This window comes from Callospermophilus lateralis, chromosome 9, assembly GCF_048772815.1.
Source record: "Callospermophilus lateralis isolate mCalLat2 chromosome 9, mCalLat2.hap1, whole genome shotgun sequence".
Taxonomy (NCBI): domain Eukaryota; kingdom Metazoa; phylum Chordata; class Mammalia; order Rodentia; family Sciuridae; genus Callospermophilus; species Callospermophilus lateralis.
The window spans coordinates 11,133,918-11,156,408 of NC_135313.1; the positions used below are offsets into that span (position 1 = coordinate 11,133,918).

At 37.0% G+C, this 22,491-nt stretch overlaps 1 protein-coding gene across 1 annotated transcript in view; it reads right to left on the bottom strand.

Moving 5' to 3' along the window:
* Col4a3 (collagen type IV alpha 3 chain) overlaps positions 1-22,491 on the bottom strand; it is a 129,546-nt gene that overhangs the window by 29,569 nt on the left and 77,486 nt on the right. Inside the window, exons 12-29 of the mRNA XM_076866422.2 lie at positions 21,802-21,843; positions 21,512-21,589; positions 19,998-20,060; positions 19,562-19,621; positions 18,548-18,592; positions 17,702-17,755; positions 16,785-16,826; positions 14,866-14,950; positions 13,738-13,773; positions 11,848-12,012; positions 10,695-10,787; positions 10,125-10,220; positions 8,213-8,283; positions 7,253-7,435; positions 5,298-5,466; positions 2,078-2,170; positions 1,357-1,458; positions 166-263 (exon numbers count right to left, since the gene is read on the bottom strand). Of these exons, the coding sequence (XP_076722537.2) occupies positions 166-263; positions 1,357-1,458; positions 2,078-2,170; positions 5,298-5,466; positions 7,253-7,435; positions 8,213-8,283; positions 10,125-10,220; positions 10,695-10,787; positions 11,848-12,012; positions 13,738-13,773; positions 14,866-14,950; positions 16,785-16,826; positions 17,702-17,755; positions 18,548-18,592; positions 19,562-19,621; positions 19,998-20,060; positions 21,512-21,589; positions 21,802-21,843 (1,575 nt within the window). The remainder of the gene's footprint in view (positions 1-165; positions 264-1,356; positions 1,459-2,077; positions 2,171-5,297; positions 5,467-7,252; positions 7,436-8,212; positions 8,284-10,124; positions 10,221-10,694; positions 10,788-11,847; positions 12,013-13,737; positions 13,774-14,865; positions 14,951-16,784; positions 16,827-17,701; positions 17,756-18,547; positions 18,593-19,561; positions 19,622-19,997; positions 20,061-21,511; positions 21,590-21,801; positions 21,844-22,491) is intronic.

The window sequence follows — 22,491 nt, forward strand, 5'->3', positions numbered from 1 at the left end:
GAAAGATGGTCCAGAGACACTTAAAATATTCGGTAACTTCATCATCCACGATATACTGATAATTTCTACATCCAGAGCCTCCTGGCTAACGGGGGGCATCCCTACTGGGCAATTATGGTTTTCCCCCTTCTCCTCCAGTCAGTCTGAGTGTAAATTCCTGCAAACCTTAGCTCCTGGGAAGCCTGGCTGTCCGGGTAACCCGGGCTCTCCCATTCTCCCAGGACAACCTGGTGATCCTTTTGTTCCTGGAAAACCTGGATCTCCTACAACAACAACAACAATAAATAAATAAATAAACAAACAAACATTGGAGATCAGTCTTATTGAAAGAATCTGAGCAACATCTCTCTTATTTTGTGTAATACTTTTCTGAGGTAGCCAGCTAGAGGTGTTTTTATGAAAGTTGGAATGATAATAAAACCAATGGGTAAACTAGCAATGAAAAAAATTGGATTATATTTTGACCAACATTTTAAATAATACTGAAACAAACATGTAATTATCATAAAGCTTGAAGTTCTATACAACAGTGCAGGGATTGAGGTTCCTCATATGTGTCCTGGACAGGACTTCAGCAGGAGCCTCAACGTTATTAGTCCATCGCTCAGCATCTGAATTCTTTTTTCTTTTTTTTAGTCTGTTACTAGGGATTTAATCCAGGGGAGCTCTATCACTGAGCTCCCCTGGATTCAATGACAGGGTCTCATTAAATTGCTGAGGCTGGCCAGGAATTTTTAATCCTCCTACCTCAGCCTCTCAAATACCTGGGATTACAGGTATGTTACATCATTCCCAACTTCAGCTTCTGGATTTTGGGGAGTTTTTTCAACTTTCATGGGAAATATCATCTTTTCTTAAAGTAAAATAACTTTTTAATTTATTTTGGAGAGCCATAGGAAAATCAGTCATTTGTGATATTTTTCAGGGGTGTGTGCTTGGGATCAAATTCAGGGCTTTACAAGTGGTAAGCACATACTCTACCACAGAGCTATACTCCCAGCCCTACTTGTGATTTAATAGTTCATTCTTTATTTTAAAAATATGTAAAGTAATACATAAATGTAGAAAGTACAGAAAAAACCTTAAAATTTCACGATTGAGAAGAATTGGCATTATTTTGATGAATTTCTTTCCAGTTTTTTCCTATGCATTTAAAAAAAAATAACATGATTGAGATGAGATTGCATAAGTCAATGTGAATTCTGATTTTTCACCTAACATTACTGTGAGATTTTTAACAGACTCAGTATCATTTTTCCAGGAGGTTATAGGTATTTCCTACAGTATTTATTATATATGCTTAAAACTTGTAAATAACCACAATGAACCTTGAATTTTAGTTTTGAATTTATTTACCCTTAGGTCCGGGAGGTCCAGGAAATCCAGTTCCTGGAATTCCTGGTTCACCATCAGGTCCAGGAAGACCAGGATTACATTTCCCCATGGATCCTGGGATACCTGAAAGACACACGCCAAGCAACTTTTCTTCATTTGTTTCAAAAGAAAATGCCTAAGTTCTCTGCGTCATCCTAACCCATTTTGGAAATTAAGAAATAATTTTAACATAAGCCCCACTGTATATTCTTCCTACTCACCCTACCCAGAGGACTAATTATTAGGAGATGCACAGAATTTTAAAAATAAAACTTAGTTCCTTAAAAAAGCACTCACGATATCTTGAACTATATGTCTCCCTTTATGCATAAAAATAAAGTTTTAGAACACATTGTCAGAGAAAATTTGCTATAGGAAATACCCAGATTAACTATGAGCAAACATTTCTAACTGAATCACCAAAAATTCACAAAGATTATTTGCTCTCAGATTCCTTGTAAGTGATTATGCCAGTATGCTTTGGAACTTTTATGTTGTAAGCACCAGGAGGGATAATTTGATAATCCCAAAGGGCAATAGAGAGTCCCCTCCTTGCTTGCTCATCTCACAGGTCTGGCTTGTGCTCTCTTTTGGAACCAACAAATATATTTTTTTCTTATAACAGGAACACTATTTTTTTTTTCCAGGAGAGGAAGGGTACTATCTGATGTCATGTTACAGAACTGGCAAAAGGGTTACTCACCAGGTGGACCTGGGGGACCAGCATGGCCAGGGCGCCCTGGAGGTCCTGGGAGGCCTGGGACTGGTGTTGAAACAGTGGATTCTCCCTTAGGACCTTAAGAAAATTTGTGGTAAGATTGGGGTTCATATTGAAGTTTTTCTTGGATGTTGGGAAAAAATATAATTATAAGAGTTATAACCATTTTCCCAAGGAAAATAAAAAATATCTCTGCTTCCACAATACCAAAACTAGCTTAGGGTTGACCATTCATTGAAAATTTCCTACTTAATCAACAAATACTGTTGAACTTCTGCTACCATCTAAAGCTTGTTTCAATTAATTGCTCAACAGTCTGATCTATTGAATGAGAGTCCTTTCCCTAAAATTAATAATATGGAATTAAGCTGATGAATACTGATAGGATATTGATCTATTGGGTGACTAGTTTCCATGGGAAGGCAGTAAAGTATATTGAGCAAAACAGTAAGTGTGGCCCAACACACTAGTCTGGACTTGAAGCTTGACATTGCTATTTATATGACTTGTGAGCTCGAGCACATTTTAAAAAAATTTCTTTTATTGGTTCATAATTGTTATACATAACATTAGGATTCATTTTGACATACTAATAAATGCATGGGATATAATTTGCTCCAATTCATTTCCCAGTACTTACCCTTATCCTCTCCTCACCCTGTTCCCTTTCCTCTGCTCTACTCATCTATTTATTTGCATTTTTTAAAAAATTAGTGTCTTGTGCATATACATAATGGTGAGTTTCACTGTACTATATTTATATATGTACATTGGAAAGTTAGTTCAGGTTCATTTCACTGTTTTTCCCTTGTCTTGTCCTTCCTCCCTCTCCCACAATACCCTTCTTGTATTCTCCCTATCTTTCTTTTGATGGAGTTTCCACCCGCTACCCCCATTTCTTTTCTCTCTTTCCCCTGTATTATTTTAGACTAGCTTCTGCATATCAGAGAAAAAAAATTGTCCTTTGATTTTCTGGGTCTGACTTATTTCACTTAGCATTATAATCTCCAGTTCTATCCATTTACTAGCAAATGACATAATTTTATTCTTTTTTTAATAATGAGTAATACTTCATTGTATATGTATTCTACATTTTCTTTATCTATTCATCTATTGAAGGGCACCTAGGTTGGTTCCATAGTTTGGCTATTGTTAATTGTGCTACTATAAATATTGATGTGGTTGTATCCCTATAGTAGGCCGATTTTAGATTTTTTGGAAGATTTTAAATCTTTTGAATTATACTGAAGAGTGGGATAGCTGAGTCATATGGTCCCATTCCTAGTTTTTTGAGGAATCTCTACACTGCCTTCTAAGAGGTTACACTAATTTACAGTCCTACCAACAATGTATGAGTGTACTTTTCTCTTAGAGCTTTGCCAATGCTTATTATTTGTATTCTTGATAACTGCCATTCTGACTGGAGTGAGATGAAATCTCGATGTGGCTTTGATTTGCATTTCCCAAAGTGCTAGAGATGCTGAATATTTTTTCATATATTTGTTGGCCATTTGTAGTTCTTCTTTTGAAAAGTGTCTATTTGGTTCTTTTGTTGGGCATATTTCTTAACCTTTGGTAAGTTCCTTATCTGTCAACAGGGAAATAATAACCAACTAACAGATAAGGATTCAAGATAATATTATGACCACAGTGGCCAATATTACATCACATTGGGGATTAGATATGGCCACTATAGTCATATGTTTATAGAAAAAAATATGATTCATGGTATATGCTGGGAAAAATTTGATAATAATGTATTTTATGACAATGAGTTCTTCATTAAAGATTCATTTTCAGAAACTTGAGAAGAGAGCTGAATGATGAATCAGAATATGTGTCAATAAACTTTCTGTGTAAAAATATTAAATATCTTAGGCTTTTGTGGTCCAGATCTTTGTTACAACTATGTAACTCTGCCATGATGTCATGAGAGTAACCAGAGAGGCGACATAAATGAGTGAGTGTGGCTGTGTTCCAATGAGCTTTATCAACACTGTGATTTGAATTAATTTTTTAATGTATCACAAAATATTCTTAGAATTTTTTCAATTATTTAAAAATGTAAAAACCATTCTTAGCTCATGAAGCATATAAAATTGTTCTGTGGGCTAGATTTGGACTATGGACCATCATAGTTTGCTAATCCCTGGATTAGACAATAGCTTTCAAAGTAAGATAAGGTCAAAAGTAAGAATTATATATGTATCATAAAATAAACTTTACATATTATATATATATATATATATATATATATATATATATATATATATGTATGTGTGTGTGTGTGTGTGTGTGTGTGTATGTATTCATATAAACTTTACATATGTTTGGATAGAAATGTTGCATTCAATTTATAATACATATAAATAACTATGAAATTGTCTACTCAAAATTTTTTACTAATGAGGGACACTATGAAATGATTTGGAGACCCTGGATTCACTTTAAAGGGCTATCACCCTTTAAAGTGATTTTAGAAGTAAAAGATGGCCATGGTGGCATTATTTGTATAACCCCATTCTGTCCCAAGTTTTCAATTCTGCAAATATAATTCTTATTTTAAAGTGACTTTGAGTAGCATAGTTGTCGCTCAGTTTGTTTTTACAGGTGCTCCAAATCTGGGGAGATGGGGCAAAATGGGTTCAAATTCTCTGTAACACGCTGATCTTGTTTCCACCATACTCCCACCCATAACCTAGTTTCTCCTGAATACAGAGCTATGTTCAGTACCTGTGAATTCCAAATGTTACCTGGTCTTTAAAACTATTTTACAACAACTTTTCTTTGTTTGTCTTAGGTATTATAAAGTTTACCAACTTTGTATTGTGTTATAGATCAAAAGAACAAATTTGCAATAATGTTATTGGGCTGTTGAGGCCTTGGTAAGGTTTCTCACAGTCAAGTTCTGTTTTTTGCTTCCTCTTGGTATATCGTGATTGACTTCCACTCACCCTTAGGATCTCTTCGCTCTATATACTTATATCACGAATATATATATGCAATCCTCTGAATGCCCAGTAACAGGGAAAATGAATTTTCTCTGATATACCCTACATATTATTTCTCAATGCCTGTTAATTTGACATATTCTATTTGTTAGAAATGAGTTTATATAGTCATTGGTCTTGAAGGCACTTATTTAGCCCTAGGAACCATCAACCCACCCCATAGGAAAACAGGACTGGAAAGAAAACTAACCAACCGGCTTCTCCGGGTGGTCCTGGGGCTCCAGGAATTCCTTGGGTGCCCTTTGGACCTGGCTCTCCCTGGGGTCCATAGCCAGGTGGTCCAGCAGGTCCTGCAGATCCTGGGAACCCAGGGGACCCAGGATCCCCTGGAGGACCCTGATCCCCCTTCTCACCACTCAAGGCCTGTGACAATAAGAACATGTTTATATAGTGCTTCATGCCATTATCTCCCAAATACATGTTAATCTCACTCCAAATATGAACAGCAGCTAGGCCAGCAATGCAGCTAGGCTTTCATTGAGAAGCCCTTGAATGAAAAAGCAGTTGGCAGTTATTAAAAATAAGAGCCCCACGGGCTCCTGTTGTTTTATGCAATGTTGAAATTCAGCAATATTGTATCATCTTGAAACTGTCTTAAGTCCCACTTGAGATGTTCTCCAATGACATGTGTCCCCTAAGATTATAGCTAACTTAAACTAAGTTCAAATGTTCAAATGGCTTTAGAGGTCACTTTCATGCTGTTGGTACATTTCCAAACTAAAACCTGTACAGCAAGCCTTTATTTGAATACTTTTCAACAGGTATTTTTATTACAAAGGAGATATTCTACCTGTATTGAGTTTTCTTATAAAATATCTACCCTTGTGTTAAAATAAATTCATGCGCTCTAACTTTAAAAATGAGTTGTACACTTAAAAGAAGTTGAACTTCTTTTATGGGCCCAAATAAATTTATAGGTACTTTCACTGTTGGAGATCACTGGGTGGCTAAGTGGTTTTTCTCTTTTTTAAATTTTTGGTACCTGGGATTTAACCCAGGGGCACTTTACCACTAAAGCCATACCCACAGCCCTTTTAATTTTTGAGAAATAAGGTCTTGCTGAATTGCTGAGGCTCGCCTTGCCTTTGTAATCTTTCTGCCTCAGCCTCGTGACTCATTGGGATTACAGGCCTGTGTCACCACACCCAGCCTTTTTTTTTTTTCTTTATAATCATAGGACCTGACTCAACAAATCACCTCTTTGACTTTTTCTCATTTACTTTTTGGAGCATCTTTACCAAACCTAAAAAAGGAAAATAATGAGATGCCGATGGAGACATCTTATGAACTCTAGTAATGCTAGACCAAAAGAGCTCAGACATGGTTCTGCTACAAGCCTGTCTATTGCCAAGTGGACAGCCCAGAGGTTTGCTCAAGCAGGAGCTGGGAAACCTTAGATGCTCCCAGGAAATCAATTTTCCATGTCTACATGTTAGGAGTCACATTTACATAATGATAACTAGGGTCTGTAAATGAATCTTTAAATGTGCTTACCAAATTTCCCCAAATCTGTTCAAGGTGGGACCAATTTTATTGGATAAATCTGATTAAACTTGGAAGAAACTGGTATTTTGTAGACTAGTGTGAGCAAACTTCTCACAGATACGTTGTGTGAGGGGCTCAGTCTTTCACTCTAAGTTATTTTAGAATAGATCTGGTACATTATTTCCCAATTAACCTGTGAAAAATTCTATTGCACAAAAAGTCAAATTTACATAAGCTAAAATATTTTAAATGACAAAACATTCAATCCTTTTGACTTCCATACCCTAAACATTTTTTATACATTTATTTTTACTTAAAAGAATGAACAGTGCCCCCAAAATATATACTAAAACTTTTCCCTATTAGTCATTTTCTGAACTTCTCTAGAAACTCATTTGATGTAAAAATGTAACTTTCATGTGAGACAGAGTCATTATCAATGTAGAATTTCAATTAAAAGTTGCCTACTTACTTTGTCAAAATACAATAAATATTTGCTTGGGTTATAACTAGTAATTTGAAGATGTCCCATTTGAAGTGAGAATGATGAGCCATGCTAAGTAGCCAACCATTTTATGGAAGGAAATCATCTTATCTCAGTACCAAGGAGCAGCACTCCATCTATGGGTGAGGGGGTAATTCAAAAAAGTTGCCAAACACCAACCGGTTCTCCTCTAGGTCCTGGTAATCCTTTAGCTCCCGGAGTTCCAGGAATCCCATCCAAGCCCTTTTTCCCTGGATGCCCTCTGGGCCCGGGATCCCCTGGGGCACCCACTGGCCCCTGGGGCGGAAATGTTTCACCTTTTCCTCCTTTAAGTCCAGGATCTCCCTCAGCACCTGGGAATCCCTAGGGTAGTACACAGAGTTGTCCTATGTCAGTCTTAGAAAGAATGTCAACAAGAACTTTTCAGCTTTAATAAATGTGGATTTTTTTTTGGAACACACATTTTCGTTGGCTCATAAATATCATTTCAAACTTTTGTTTGTTTTTAACTTCCAAAACTGGAAAAGAATTTAGTTAGTTTAATTCAATACAATACACATAATAATATAATCCAATATGAAACATCAATCAACATAATTCAGATTATGTTCAGTTATTGATAAATTTTAACATCTCTAAATAAGTTGACTTAAATATATTTATCCATGTCTAAGTTTCTGATTCACAATGTTGATGAATGTCAATTTTTTTAACGGGCTTTGTTTAGCTATAATTTATATACCATAACATTTATCTTTTGTAACAGTACAATTCAATGATTTTTGGCAAATGTATAGAATTATGCCACAATCATCATAATCATGTTAAAATATTTCCATCACTCCTGTTGCTCTCAAATCCACTTGCGGTTAATCGCTGTTCCCACCCTGAGCCCAGGCAATGATTAATCTCCTTTCTCTGATACCACTGAAAATTATTTTTAAATTCATTAATTCATTCATGTATTCATTTCTTTATTCATTTAATCAATGAGTATCTATTGAGCACCTATTCTTTGCCTATCAATTAAACATCCACACTTTGCCAAACAAATTAATAATCTGCAGATGATGCAGCCATGTTTCCAGAGCAACCAGTTTTCCAAACTAAACCTAAAGCTTTACGATCATGAACTCTTACTGGAAATCCTGGAAGACCAGTACTTCCTGGGGACCCAGGGCTTCCTTTCACTCCAGTAGCACCTCGCCCTCCTGCAAAGCAATCCACAATCAGCAATGCAACACCAACTCTGAGTGCCCTGAAGATTTCATTATATGAAGAAAGCACTGCATTTCCTTATGAGGATAGAAAGACAATTCCAATCATAAAATGAACACAGCCATAAGAGAACGGGGTATAGAATAAGAGATAATATAAAAAGCAGGAACACTTAGATGTTAGCTTCCTAACATTCTCATCTTTACAATTTAAGGACTTATTTTTCCTAGTGATATGTTCATTGAAGAAAATTATACAGAAGGAAGAGAATAAAAATTGGTATTGGGTGTAGCTCAGTGGTAGAGCACTTGCCTAGCAAGACCATGGGTTCACCATGGGTTCCACCCCCAGCATTGCAAAAACAGTAACAATGGTAACAAACAAAACAAAAATATTACTCATAAATCTATCATCAGATAACACTTCATTTTAATGTATATTATTCTTAAATTTTTATGTCTATGAATGCATAAGACTCATATATACACTATTTTGGAAACTTACTATACATATGTCAATAAGTATAGGTTTAGAGCTTCGTTTTAGATGACTGCGATAATAACTTACTATGTGGGTGAGCCTCATTTATTTAGTTAGCTTCTGTTTTTAGATATTTGGGTTGTTTTTCAACTTACAGCTATTGTAAACAATGTTCATATTTACTTTTCAAATTTATATAAATATGTACTTTATAATAAATGCTTACAAGGGTAACTGCAAGTCCAAGTGGACACAAAATTTTCTGAAGCTCTGGAGTCTTTTGCCAAATTGCATTTTACTGTGTAATTTTATACCTCCTGTGGATGTTTAAATATCAATGTAAAAATGATCCTTTTAATGATCTTTTGGATGACTCAGGCCAGTTAGTCAACAAATGCTTATTCAAGTTCCATATTTTGCAAGATACTGAGTCAAAATACATCTTTTCTATAATAATCCAAATCATTTAACTTTCCCATAACTTCTTTGACTATACCTGTAAATGCCAAAGGTAGAGAAACTAAGGAAAGTACCATGATGCAACTTGTCCACCTGTGCACCTTGGGTCAGAGATGAAGCTCTGGGAAATGTAGAGAAATACAGGTATCTGATCTTTTTCTCCTTTACTCCTATCCCTCCTTTCCTTGGAGTTTTTGTTCTAGTAGAATGTTACCCCAGAGACTCGGACACCACATAGGAGCTGCATGAAGAACAGTCCCCCCTACCTTTCTCTCTTAGGCTTGTCTCAAGATTCAGGGCAGTGGCGATCATCACAAAGTAGCCGAGGTCTTCATAAAGAAGTGGGTGGAACTTGAAGGTGACAAAGGATCTTGCCCAGGTATGTGTCCTCCTCTCTGGACATGTGCCCAAGTCTGATGTCTTTTTCTTTGTACTGATACTCAGCCTCCCAAAAGACCCTATGCCAATGTAAATGTCTACTGGGCCATAGGGTCATGCAACCATTCTGTGTCATCCCCTGCTCTGAGGACATGGCTATATATACATTTTTTTTTTTTTTAAACTTGGCTATGACTCTTGTCAAAAGTGGGAACATGAAAAAATGCACAGAGAAGTCTTGTGTGCTTGTTTGGTTCAGTTGCTCCACTGGTTTAAGTTTTCTGCTGGACCCTGCAGGAATCTGGTTACAATTCCTGGCTAGCACAATAAAGTTCAGTGATGAAAATGGAAAAGAGAAAATACCAGCTTTTATATGAATCTGGTTAAGAGAGTAGATGTTTCTGAAACTCTCCCTCTAAGTTTGTCATATCTGGCAATCTCATAGCTCTTTAAGTTTCCCAGTGTGATTACTTTCTGTCCTTGCACAAACACAAATTTGTGTGCAAATTGTTCGTACCTGGAATTCCTTTGACACCATCCAACCCTGGCAATCCTGGGAGGCCAGGGGGCCCTAGAATACAGGGGCACTCTATGCACAGGAGGCCTGGTTCTCCTGAAATGAAAGCAGGTTTGCATCACCTGTAAACATACCCTAGATTCACAGTAAGGACGAATGTGCACCATCCATACATTAATTATATTTAAACATTTTCCAGGTAGCCCCAAATCATCTAGTACTTTGTACAATTAATAGAAAAGTTCACATACTCTATCTTCTTACATTTTTGTTCTGAGCTCTATAATTCTTCTGGGAGAGGAAATTCTAAAAATCTAATACTAAACATCAACTATTTCAGGGAATCTCTCCTTTCCTGTAGGATAAAACTCGAATTCTAGTGATATCCGACAATTAATTAAGTGCCAAGTGAATTCTTGATTGACAGGTAATGGAATATTTTTAGCTAATATTCTTGGAAAAGGATCCACCCCAGGTTGGCGCTGTTTGGGATCACTGCCGTCTCAGGGGGGGAAGAAATCAGTGACAATGCTGTTATTCTAATAGAGTAGCACTATTAACTGAACCAACCTTTGGGCCCATAGACTCCTGGGACTCCCGGAGGCCCTAGATGGCCTGGCAGGCCACGATCGCCAGGTGGACCCTTGCGAAAAATGGTGTCACCTATGAAAGGACAACATCAAAGTCATTTTCATTTTTTATTTTTTCCAACTAGTAAATATTCTAATATATGGATTATTTCATATACATTTTACCCATCTTTGTATAGGAAGCTGAGTCTTTGAAAGTTTACCTTCAAGGGAAGTTTTTAATTTTTTTTTTTCAAAATAATCAGAACTTAACTGAATGCTCTTATTAATATTAAGAGTTTTTCAGATTTTTAAAAAGTTTTCTAGGTTTATAATAATCACATTGTCTATGAATAATAAATGCTTCCCCCCTTCTAAAAACAAATAAGTTTTTAAAATCCCTTATATACAGAAGAGATTTTTAGATCTCTTAGGAGAGTTGAATATGAAAAACATAACATTCCAGGAAAGGTGTTTTAAAATATAAATTGAGCTATATGTTCAAGAGGACCCATTGGACCTATGAGTCAACACAGAATGCTCAGCAGGTAACAGGGGGATAGGATACTATTGTCAGAATCTCTGTGCACTCCAAACCCTTTGGGCTACAGCTCTGTGGCCTCTGACCCACTTCCCCTGGCAGCACCTTGTCTCAGACCCAGGATGCAAAGCTCTGGACTCCCGCTCTGAACTGTCTTGCTGATGCCAAGGCATGGGATGCTTGGAAACCCAGCAAACCCAGCCTGGTAATGGGGGCAGTGGGCAGGAACAGGTTGTCCTGTCCCATGGGGCAAGTTACAACCCATGGGAAACAGGAGCTGGTGGATAAATTCTTGCCTCTTCCTCCCCAGGGACAGATTATCCTGAGACAGGCCTCTTGGCAGACTCTAAGGGCTGAGCAAGGAAACACCCTTGCCAAGGCCACTGTGATAACCAGTTCTCCTTCTCTGCTTCTCCCCACTTGTCCCTGCTCCCTCCTGGGAAGACCTTGCAAAGTCATCATTCGCCCATAGTTTCTTTCATAGATCGTTACTAAAATGAAACGCCACTGCAAAATCAGAAAAACTCCCACAGACTAATGGCCAAGCAGTATGGAGTTTACTGCCCTGATTTGCAAACTGCTGTCAGGGGCAATGGACATTGTGTCTCTTTACCTGGAGGTCCTGGAGGTCCTGGTGGCCCTGCAGGGCCTGGTGAACCAGGACAGCCAGGGGACCCAGGCAGGCCCACGGTGTTCTTTCCTGGAGGCCCTCGCTCCCCTTTGATTCCTTTCAAGCCAGGCCACCCCGGGGCTCCTCTGAGGCCAGGACTTGATGATCCTTAGAGAAAATAATCAGTTGTTTTATTTTAAATACTTTCCCTAGTTAATATATATTTATTTTCCAAATGAAAAAAAGTGATATATTCTTATTTACGAGAGTTGCATAATTATGAGATATATAAAGTATATAAAATAAAAAGTGAATATCCTCACTTCCATCTTCTTTTTTTTTTTTTTTTAAATTAGATTACAGTGTGGCAAAGTACAGAACTCTCCATTCCAGGGAGATTAGATGTGTCATTTATTTAATATTTATTTTTTAGTTTTCGGTGGACACAACATCTTTGTTTGTATGTGGTGCTGAGGATTGAACCCGGGCCAAACGCTTGCCAGGCGAGTGCGCTACCGCTTGAGCCATATCCCCAGCCCTAGATGTGTCATTTATTACAAGGACTGAAACAGAGTTTGGGAAACACTGTAAACTTTTCATTTATAAGTACTCATGAGAACTTCTTCCATTGGTGCTATTTTGTAGATTTTTTTTTTAAATTAGAGACTAGGAAATACCTACTTTCAGTGCCCCAAATGAAAGGAAAGAAAGCTGTGATTGAATTTCATTCCTGCCTGTTGTCTTGGGCATAAAAGAGGCTCAGGGTAGGGAACTGAGCCAGTTGGTGCAAATCCCACCCTAATCCTAAAACATCAACATGTAAGGAGGGGACAGTCTCAAATCTTTGCCTTGCAAAGAGTTGAGCTGTTAGGAGGAGAAATGTCACCACCTAAGGGCTGAGGACACAGTAATGGTCATATCTGGTCATTCTTTATTACATGAGCATAAAGGAAAATCCTTCTGAGGTCAGTTTCAGAGCTTTATAATTTCCCACTCACTGGCTTTTTAAAGGAGCCTGTTCATTACTCAGGGTCCTGGTAGGGAGAAAGGGATCTTCCTTGATCTTTGACCAGGCCTCCAAAATATCCATTTGCCCATTCCAATTTCAAGATATACCCACTGTTAATAGTTTGAAGCATGCTTTTCCAGGCAGGGATACATTATAGGTACACACATATCTACCCACGATGTCTCTGTTTCCTATGGTGATATTATATTAAGCATTTCATCTGCAATCTGACTCATTTCAATTCATTATTAAATGAATTAAATACAAAACAGTTTAATATAAAGCATTGTATAGAGAAATATATAATCAATGTCAGGGCACCCACTACTCTGGTTTATCAAGTCCCTGTTCCTTTTTCTCAGATTTGTTTCTTTAAAAACAATACAGTACAATTATAATTATACTTGATGGGCCCTTTTAGAACCATCCCTGATCTTAGTTTTCTTTTCCAAAAGAGAAACACTCAAATAACTAACAGATTAAAATTTAAAATGTTACAGAAAAAGTATAACCTGATACATAATGAAAGCTGTCATTTTCCAACCAAACTCATTTTAATAACATTGTTTTCTGCTTCTGTGCCTCTTCTGAGTTTGAAGGTCCCTGCTCATATCCCAAAGTTACTGTGAAAATTCCTTGACAGTGAGACCCTTATACTTAGTTAAAACCACTGAGAAGTAAAAAAGAGCACTTCTGTATCAAATTGTATCACCTTCTGTTCTCTATTCTACTCTGGACCACAAAGATAAAAATTAAGAAGCTAGAAACACATTTAGATTGATTAATAGAACATTGGTTTACATAAATCACGCAAACTTAAATGAGATCTATGTATTTTCTTTTTAAATAGCATTTGTGTTTGTATTCCAAGAAATAGGACATACCAGGACTTCCAGGAACTCCAGGGGGACCACTGGGACCTGGAAAGACAAAACATTAATTACTCATAAAGATGTAAAAGTTGAAATCGTGGGTGATACTATAATCATAGTAACAAAGAGTTTTTCATACTTCTTCCCTGCTCTCATATGGATAAATATTAGAAATATCACTTATTTAGACAAACTGGAGCCAGAGAACTATTTTTAGGTGTCTAAAATTCAAAAGTAAATGATGCCATCTGGTTGTTTTCACATAATTCAGCAGAGACTTGCTAAGAACCTGCTGTGTGTTTTGTACTTTGTTGGGAGTTCAGATGTAAGAAAACTAAACATCACTGGGATCTGTGAGGATATGCAGTTTGGTTTCTTGCTCTATCTCAGACTGCTTCTAGCTGTCCATAATGTGTATATTTATCTGCCATTTTATTTTTCTAAGTAAAATTCTCCTTTGAAATCTTCTTTATATCAATAATTTACCTAGATAAGTAGTTCTCAATTCTGGCTGTACATTAGAATAATTGGGGGAGTTTTTATAATCTACCAGTGTTCAGGACTCTCCTGCAGAAAATAAAATCAGAATCCCAGGGAGGGGGACCTTGACAAGGTCATTAGTTAGAAGTTCCCAGGGATGCTAATATGTAGCCAGTGATAAGAGCACCTGCCTGAGAACTTTTCACAGAACTTTTAGATCTATGAAAAGTGATAGCATATATGTAAACCTTAAGTTCATGATGTCTAGTTGCAGAGCTAGGAAACTAGGATGTCAGTCCCCTGCTTTTATGGATTTTCTCAAGTTACAGCTCTTTTCTTTTTTGCAATCACAGTGAGATTACTGATTTCTTACACTCCCTCTTCTTGTTTTCTGGCCATGTTAGTGTCTTCTTGACAACTTGAATTTCATGCTGTGCTATACAAAGATAATTTAATTAGTTTCTATGGCATACCACTTACAAAGTGTTCATGAAAAAAAAAAGAAAATTGAAAGAAAAAAATATCACCATTAGTCAAAATTAGGTGCTTTCTTTTTTCTTTCCCTACCCTCAAAATCCTAGCTCTATGAGTGTGTGATATTTGTTACTTTGGATGAAAGAAAAAACAAAGCAGGGGTTTTAGGAAGAAATGTATCCTCACCCTGTGGGCCACGTGCTCCTTTGGGTCCTGGAGGGCCTGGGATTCCTTCATCTCCCTTTTCCTGGTATGCATCATAATATTCTGTCTTAAAGGAAAAGGAAATGAATAAAAAGAAAGGATAGCTATTTATGAATTGCTCACCAAATGCAAAATTGCTTCAACTTCTTCATTTGGGCTAAAATGTACTTTCCTTAATTTTGTGAATTCACATGTTTATATGTTAGCCAGAGTTTGGTGGTCATACACAGGTAGGTGGACAACTTTAAAGAGAAATTTGACTTCTTTTGGTTTCATAATTTTTCATGGGCTTTCAATTAGAAATATATTTTATTATGTGATCCATGTATATATATATACATATACATATTCACATGTATAGGAATAGATATTTAAATTTTATAAAATAGTGACTTACCACTATGACAAAGGATCAACTCTGAGTTGTTGTTTTTTTATTGTTTGGTTTCGTTTTTCTATTTTGCTTCTTTCAAATGCTGGTCCTGATGGACTCACTTTATTTCAAAGCATGGGGAAACCCACACATCCACAAATATATGTATATTGATTCTTTAAATTCCAGGACAGCATTGACCAGCAAGAACCAAGGGACATTACTTTATATATGCCTAGTGGGCCTCCAGCTGTTCTCCTTAACCATTTATTCCCTAAACAGACCTTCTTTTGACGTTAGTAGAAGCTGCAAACAGAATTATGTTAGGGTTGAGCATAACAAAACACCAGTAAGCTGGGAATGCTAAGAATCCCTCTGAAGTTCAATGGCAAGTAGATTGTGCATAGAATTAATTTATTTTTCATTTATTTTGAAGGAAAAAAAGAGGGGAATATATGTATGTTTATGTAGAACTCTCTGTTTTGTTTCTCATATGCTGCCTGAGTCAATTCCTTTATTGACTTGTGTAACAATAAGGTAACAAGAACCTGTGGGTAAGAAATGTGTACAAAAATCACAAAAATATTATAATAATAATAATATAATAATCTCTGTAAAACACATACCGTAGGTGTGCACTTGCTTGGTGTTGGACATTGCTATGTACTTTCATGAATTAGTCTATTTAATCTTCCTGGAAGCTCCTTAGAAGTATTTAGGGACTACTTGTATCTCAATCATTTGCTTTAGTATAAAAGTGAACATCCTTTGTAGCGATCTTCAGTTACTGAGCTAACTTACTTAGCTTGGGGATCTGACGGCATTTCTAACAAGAAAATACCTGTTCCAACCCCACATACCCAATCAGAGATAGCAGCTCTGCTCAGCACTCTAAATGCGAGACACAGGCTTTTGAGGCAGGAGATGAACAGACGCCAGAACTCAGAGCCTGTGTCTCTTGAAGCTGCGAAGTCCTAGAATATAGAATGTGGCCTATCTGCAGTCAGGAGCTGACAGATATCAAAACCTTGACTGCGCTGGGGAGGGGAGTGCTGTAAGCTGCATTGGACACCCCCCCCCCCATTGGGATGACGGGCTTTTGCTGACCCTGCATCAAACTGATGGCTGAGCTTCTGCTACCTGAAAGCACAAGAGTTGTCATAACTGGCCTGGGTGGGGGTAAGAAGGAACTGGTGTCCTTGTCCTATGCACCAGCTGTCTATGGCAGCAGCCCTCTTACTTTGCTAAGAGGGTGCAGGATCACCTTGGGCCAAGTCTGACTACACCAGGCTTTTCCTCTCCAGAGCCCAATAGGCATTCTAGTGCACCCCAGGTACCAAATAGAAATACTTATGCATTGAAAATGGACAAATAATGCTGACAGCTATTTTTAGCCCTCATTTGATAAAATGGCAAATGCTATCATGTTTATCATAGGGAATGATGAGAGACATTGACTCGAAACTTCCTCAGTACTTTGAAGAACTTCATCCAAGATGACACTGGTATCAGCATTAGTTACACTTACTGGACCGCGAAATCCTGGGGGGCCGATGTCCCCTTTCCATCCCTACATTGAAAGACAATTACAGATTATGAATATGTAAATTAAAGCATTTATGTATTTGGTACAGTTGAAAAGCAAAATGTACAGCTGGACAATAAAATTAACAATTAGTGTTATTTAGGTACAATCTACAAACCAAATTAAAGTTAAAGGAAGATTGTCTTTATGTTCATGGAAAGCCTGTATCTGAGTCAGGAATTCCATCTATAAGGCCATGAAGAAGTGGTTGTTACTGGATCTGTTGGTTCTCCAGGCTTCTACTCAACTACCTTTCCTGGATGTTCACAGACTTTGCACATGCATGTTCTGGCTCAGATCAAAGGTGCATGACCACCAGGCCATGGCCTGTATGCAATCTCTAGTGGCTCAGCTGAGACCAACCCCTTTTGTTTCACTAAGAATTCTACTAGGAATGATATTAATAAAGGATAAGATTTGCATATATACCTACATATAGAAATTTATTTGAAAATGTTTGCAATGTGTTGTCATGAACAAATGATGTGGTGTGCAATCACAACTAATTTTGACCTTTCAGCAATACATGAACCAGGGTGAGAGGCAGAGATCCACCCTACACTTGACCTCAAATGACCAGACACCTCCTGCCATTGTAAGCCTTTTCCAACCACTTTCTCATGGGGAGCAGAAATCTTGATAGTGGGTCTTAAGCCAGGCCAGCTTCTACTACACAGAACAAATTTAATATTTTCCCTTTGGAAAATAAACCCTTCAAAGATTTATGTAAAGTTTCTTTTTAACAAATATGTTAAGGTATTTCAATGACATCTGTGACTGAGATTCCTTATTCCCAGGAAGGTTGTCAATACCAAATCAATTTAAAATGCCTGAAAATAGGCTGTTAGGGTAGGGGTTACCTTAATGCCATCTTCACCCCTTAACCCAGGAAAGCCCCTGTTGCCCTTGGCTCCCTAAAGAAAAGAGCAAAAGGAAAAGGGTCAGAAGTCAGAAATCAATTGCATCTTTGTGAAGCAGGAGCAGTCTGAACTTATTTAAATTTTCTTTCAATTTATCTTTAAACTGACACCTAATAGTTACACAAATTTATGGGGTGCATAATTATACAATACACTGATTGTATGTATCACACTGTACTTTTGTAATGATCAAATCAGGCTAATTAGCATATCTGTCACCTCAATCTTTTATCATTTCTTTATAGTAAAGTATTTAATATTCTCTCTTCTAGCTATTTTGAAATTTATATTACTGTTAACCACTGTCACCCTATTGTGCAATCAATCACAAAACTTATTCCTCTTATCTAACTTTATACCTCTTGACCAACCTCTCTCTTCTTGCCTCTTCACCTCCCCTCTTTAGCCTCTGATAACCATTATTCTAGGCTCTACTTATATGAGGTTAGCATTTTTTGTGTGTGTGCTGGGAATGAACCCAGGGCCTCTTGCCTGCTAGGTGAGCTACACCTGATAAACTTTTTTATGAGTGTGATCATGTGCTATTTGTCTTTCTGTGTCTGGCTAATTTCATTTGTCATGTCTTCTAGGTTTGTTCGTGTTAAATAATGTGCTCAGGTAACTTTTCTTTGCATAAAGACATAAAATTATGATTCTCAAATGTAGTTTTTAAAATCAATAATCTGTTTGTTCATCCATAACCACATAGTAACTCCCCAAAGTCCTTCTTCATCTGGTGGTAGGACTGACATTTTCCCCTACATCAATGGACAATCATGTCTTTACCTCAGTGCCAGGGAAGCCAGGGGTACCACCTTTTCCAGGTTTTCCCTAAAACAAAAACATATTAGTTAATAAATGTGTAACTGGAATAAACATGGAATGCTTAAATGATACAATCATTTCCTCTTGATCTCATGCAAGAAAGCCTGAGTGAGGTTTCTTACCTAGGCTTTATAAGGAAAAACTGTTAACCACAGAGAGCATTGACTCTACCTTACCAAGGCTGAAGTCAGTCAATATGGAGAATTAGAGTCAAAGGAAGGAAAAGAGGAAAGTAACAGCTATGCTTAAACTAGAGTTGATGCTGTCCATCTTAAGTTTGGAAGGAAAAATCAAGAAAGCACTTAGCAGAAGTGAAAAAGGAAACCTAGCTTGAGGAAGATGTTCAGAGTCAATTTATTAATATCAGACATTGGTATTTCCTAAACCCCAGATATGCCTATATTTAAATGTATATAAAATGTATATTGTGCTATCTAAATAGACATGGCTTTGGGATTAACTATTATGGATACATATATATACATATATATATATATATATATATATATATATATATATATATATACACAAATGATATTTATTCTAATGTCCATTTTAATTCTGTCAGACCTTTTCTGACAAAACTAAAAATCATATTGGCTAAATATTTTTAGGAAAAAAAGGCACATTTTCTCAATGTATAATTTTAATGGGTTTTGTATAATATATGTGTTTAAATCTTTCCAAAATGGAGCCAGGTGGTGAAATAGGTTTCTGTTGATTGTCTTCCTAGCATCCAGACAGAAGTGAGGCAGAGAATCCTGCGCTTATTGTTTCAGGCTCTTAAGTCTTTGAAGCCAGTTTTGGTCTTGTACTTCTCAGATAGTTGAACAAAAAATTCCACTTTCCTAACCTTTAAAAAAAATTTGTTTTTAACATCTGCTAGTTGGAGTTGGGCATCTCATTGTTACAACCTCAAGATTCCTGAGTTCTGACTAATATAAGCTACATATGATACTGAATTTCCTAGTTTACCTGTGGGCCAGGTTCTCCAGGAGCACCTTTTGCAGATCCATATGATTCTCCAGGTGGTCCCTGTATGAATTAGAGTTATGTCAAGTTTTATATATTATTGATTTCTCACACTGATTATATTTATTTATTTTTTTATTAATTGGTCACTTCTGATTATTTAGCCATATTTGAAAATAAGTCATCGAAAAGAGAAATATTTATAAGTATTTTTAAAACATGCTAAAAAGCAGGTGCTAAAGACAAGTCATACATGTAAAAACAGTGCAAGTATTTCAGCTAGGAATGGACATAAAATAATTTTAGTATTTTCATGATCTATGAGTTCAAGAGTCTGTGTTTCGGGTAGTATTAATATTTAAAGGTAGAACATGCATCAAAACACATCCTAAGGTTCAAGTCTATGTATCAGAGGAACAATGTGATTAGAGTGACCTACCAGGGGTCCAGGAGGTCCGGATTCTCCCATGGCTCCCTTGCTTCCCTTCTCCCCCTTGAGGTCCTGCCACAAAAACAACTCAAGATCATTAAAAACAAACCAATCAAATAAGGTCATACTGATTACACTTGGAAAAAGTCCACTCTGTTCAATAAATTGGTTTACAAACTACTAGTGGGCCTCATGTTGACACAACACAGTAGTTCTTTCTATCTCTCCCATTTCAAACATTATGCATGAGATCCCTCTAAAATTATATGCAGACTTTCTTTAAAAAAGAAAGTATCTTTGGATCAAGATACATAAAGTAACTGAATTTCTGAATCTGCTTCCTATAAACACAATCAAATCATTATTAATGTATTTTACTTTCATTTCTAATATACTAAAATTATTTTCATTGGGATCAGTGGTTTTCTGTCAGTGCTATAATATGATCTGATTCAGTAACCAGGTTTGTTTGAGCTATAATCACATTTTCTGACTATAATATATTTTGCTTAATTCTTCTCTGAAGGGTACTCTTTTTATTTTTCAACCCTGATTATTTTCCAGGATTAAATTTTCCAAATCTTGGCTTTATAAACGTAATTTTTCCTATCATTTATGAGACAATGAAGTTTTAGCCTTCATTAGTTTTCTTTTTGCTTATTAGCTCTGAAAAGCTCAGTTATTTTTCCTCAGGGAAATTTTATTTTTCTAATTTTTCCATTCAGTGAGGAACCAGTGAATTATAAACTAAACGAGTAACTTTTAAGTCATGTGAATTCTATAAAGCTGTTAAAGATTAGTTATAACTAAAACCTGTGAACTACATACTTAAAAATGTATGCATGTTATGTGATTTATAGCTTAGTGAAGCAGATATCTCAAGCAATTAATAAGTTTCAAAGAGAAGGATGGTTTGTGTTTATTTCTTAGTTAATCCATAAATTTATTAGCTTCCCTCTCATTTCTCATCCTCACTTCCAGACATCCTGGGTCACACTAGTGTGTAGACTGGTATATTATAATGCAGATTCACTTTTTCTAAGCATTCAGTGTACCTCAAATCCTGGTCTTTCACTCACTCCACTGGGGGAGCAAAAAGCAAATGTTATTGTCAAAATAACAGGAACATAGCATTCCTGGTGGGGAATGGGGGCTGCAATGCCCTCGGGGTTATAATGGCTGAGCTAAAAATATCCCATTTGATTATGGTACCCCTCACCTCCATCTTTAGGTCATTGCCATCCAGTTGGATGAGATCCACACACTGTGTGACAGACAGTGAGAGGGGATGGAGAAGCAAGGGTGAAAAGATCCAATTTCAGCTCAGACTCCAAGAGCCTGGGAGGCCCTTGCCTAAGGTCTTCCCCATCTAACATTTCTGGATTGATTAGTGAAGGCTGGGAGAGGAATAAAACCTACAGGTGCAGACTGCTGAGGGGCTGGGCTGAGCTGGGCTTAGACACAGAGCTCGTAAGGAAGGTAAGGGATCTCAGAAAGCCCCAACCATACAACTGCAACATTACCGTTCTGTTGTCTGGGCCAGTTAGTGTCACAATAACTGTTCCTGGTGGGCCAGGGGGGCCTGTTAATCCTTTCATACCCTAAAGGCAAAAACACCCCAGAATGAAAACCAAACAACATCATCAACCTTTCAACTTGACTATATTTAAAAGATTAGTTTTAGTTCCTATGCAAGAAGACAGAGCAGTGAAATCACATGAATTTCAACTTGGCCAGTGAATAAACTGTAAAGGCTAATATACCAAGGACCTTAAAGGATCTTACCCATTAAGAAGTCATTTATTTAAAGTACCTTTTCTCCTTTTTGTCCTATCATGTTATCACCCATGTGACCCTGTAAGAAAACACAAAATAAAATTATATTTAAAAAATAAATAAGGTTGGGCACCATGGTACACTCCTGTAAACCTAGCAGTTCAGGAAGCTGAGGCAGGAAGATTGCAAGTTCACAGCCAGACTTGGCAATTTAGCAATCCCTAAGCAATTTAGCAAGAACCTGTCTCTCTGTAAAATATAAAAAGGGGATGGGGATGTGGCTCAGGGATTAAGTGCCTCTGGGTTCAATCCCCAGTACTGTAAATAAATAGAAATAGCCTAATCTCATTCAAGTTCCAGTATTTGCAACTGAACTTTTATATTTTAATCTTCATTTTAGAACTATGAAAGTTATTTTAGCTATTTCTTCCTATAAAGGTGGAAACCTTGAAGAGCAGAAAGCTTAAGAGATTTACTCAGCATGTAGGATGGTGACAATAGGTGGTGTCCGATGGTGTGAGGAGGGGAAAGAACCCAGCACAGATGACTTTTTCCTGGCTCAGACACTGGGTGTTTTTGATCCCACTGGTTGGCCACCTAAACGTCCTGGTTAGTTAACTTCCTTAGCTGGCTGCTGAACTTCCTGATGCCCCAGTTTTCTTATTCTAAAAATAAGAGGTATGGATAGGAGGATTTCAGGATTCTGAAATTGAAAATAGAGAAGCTA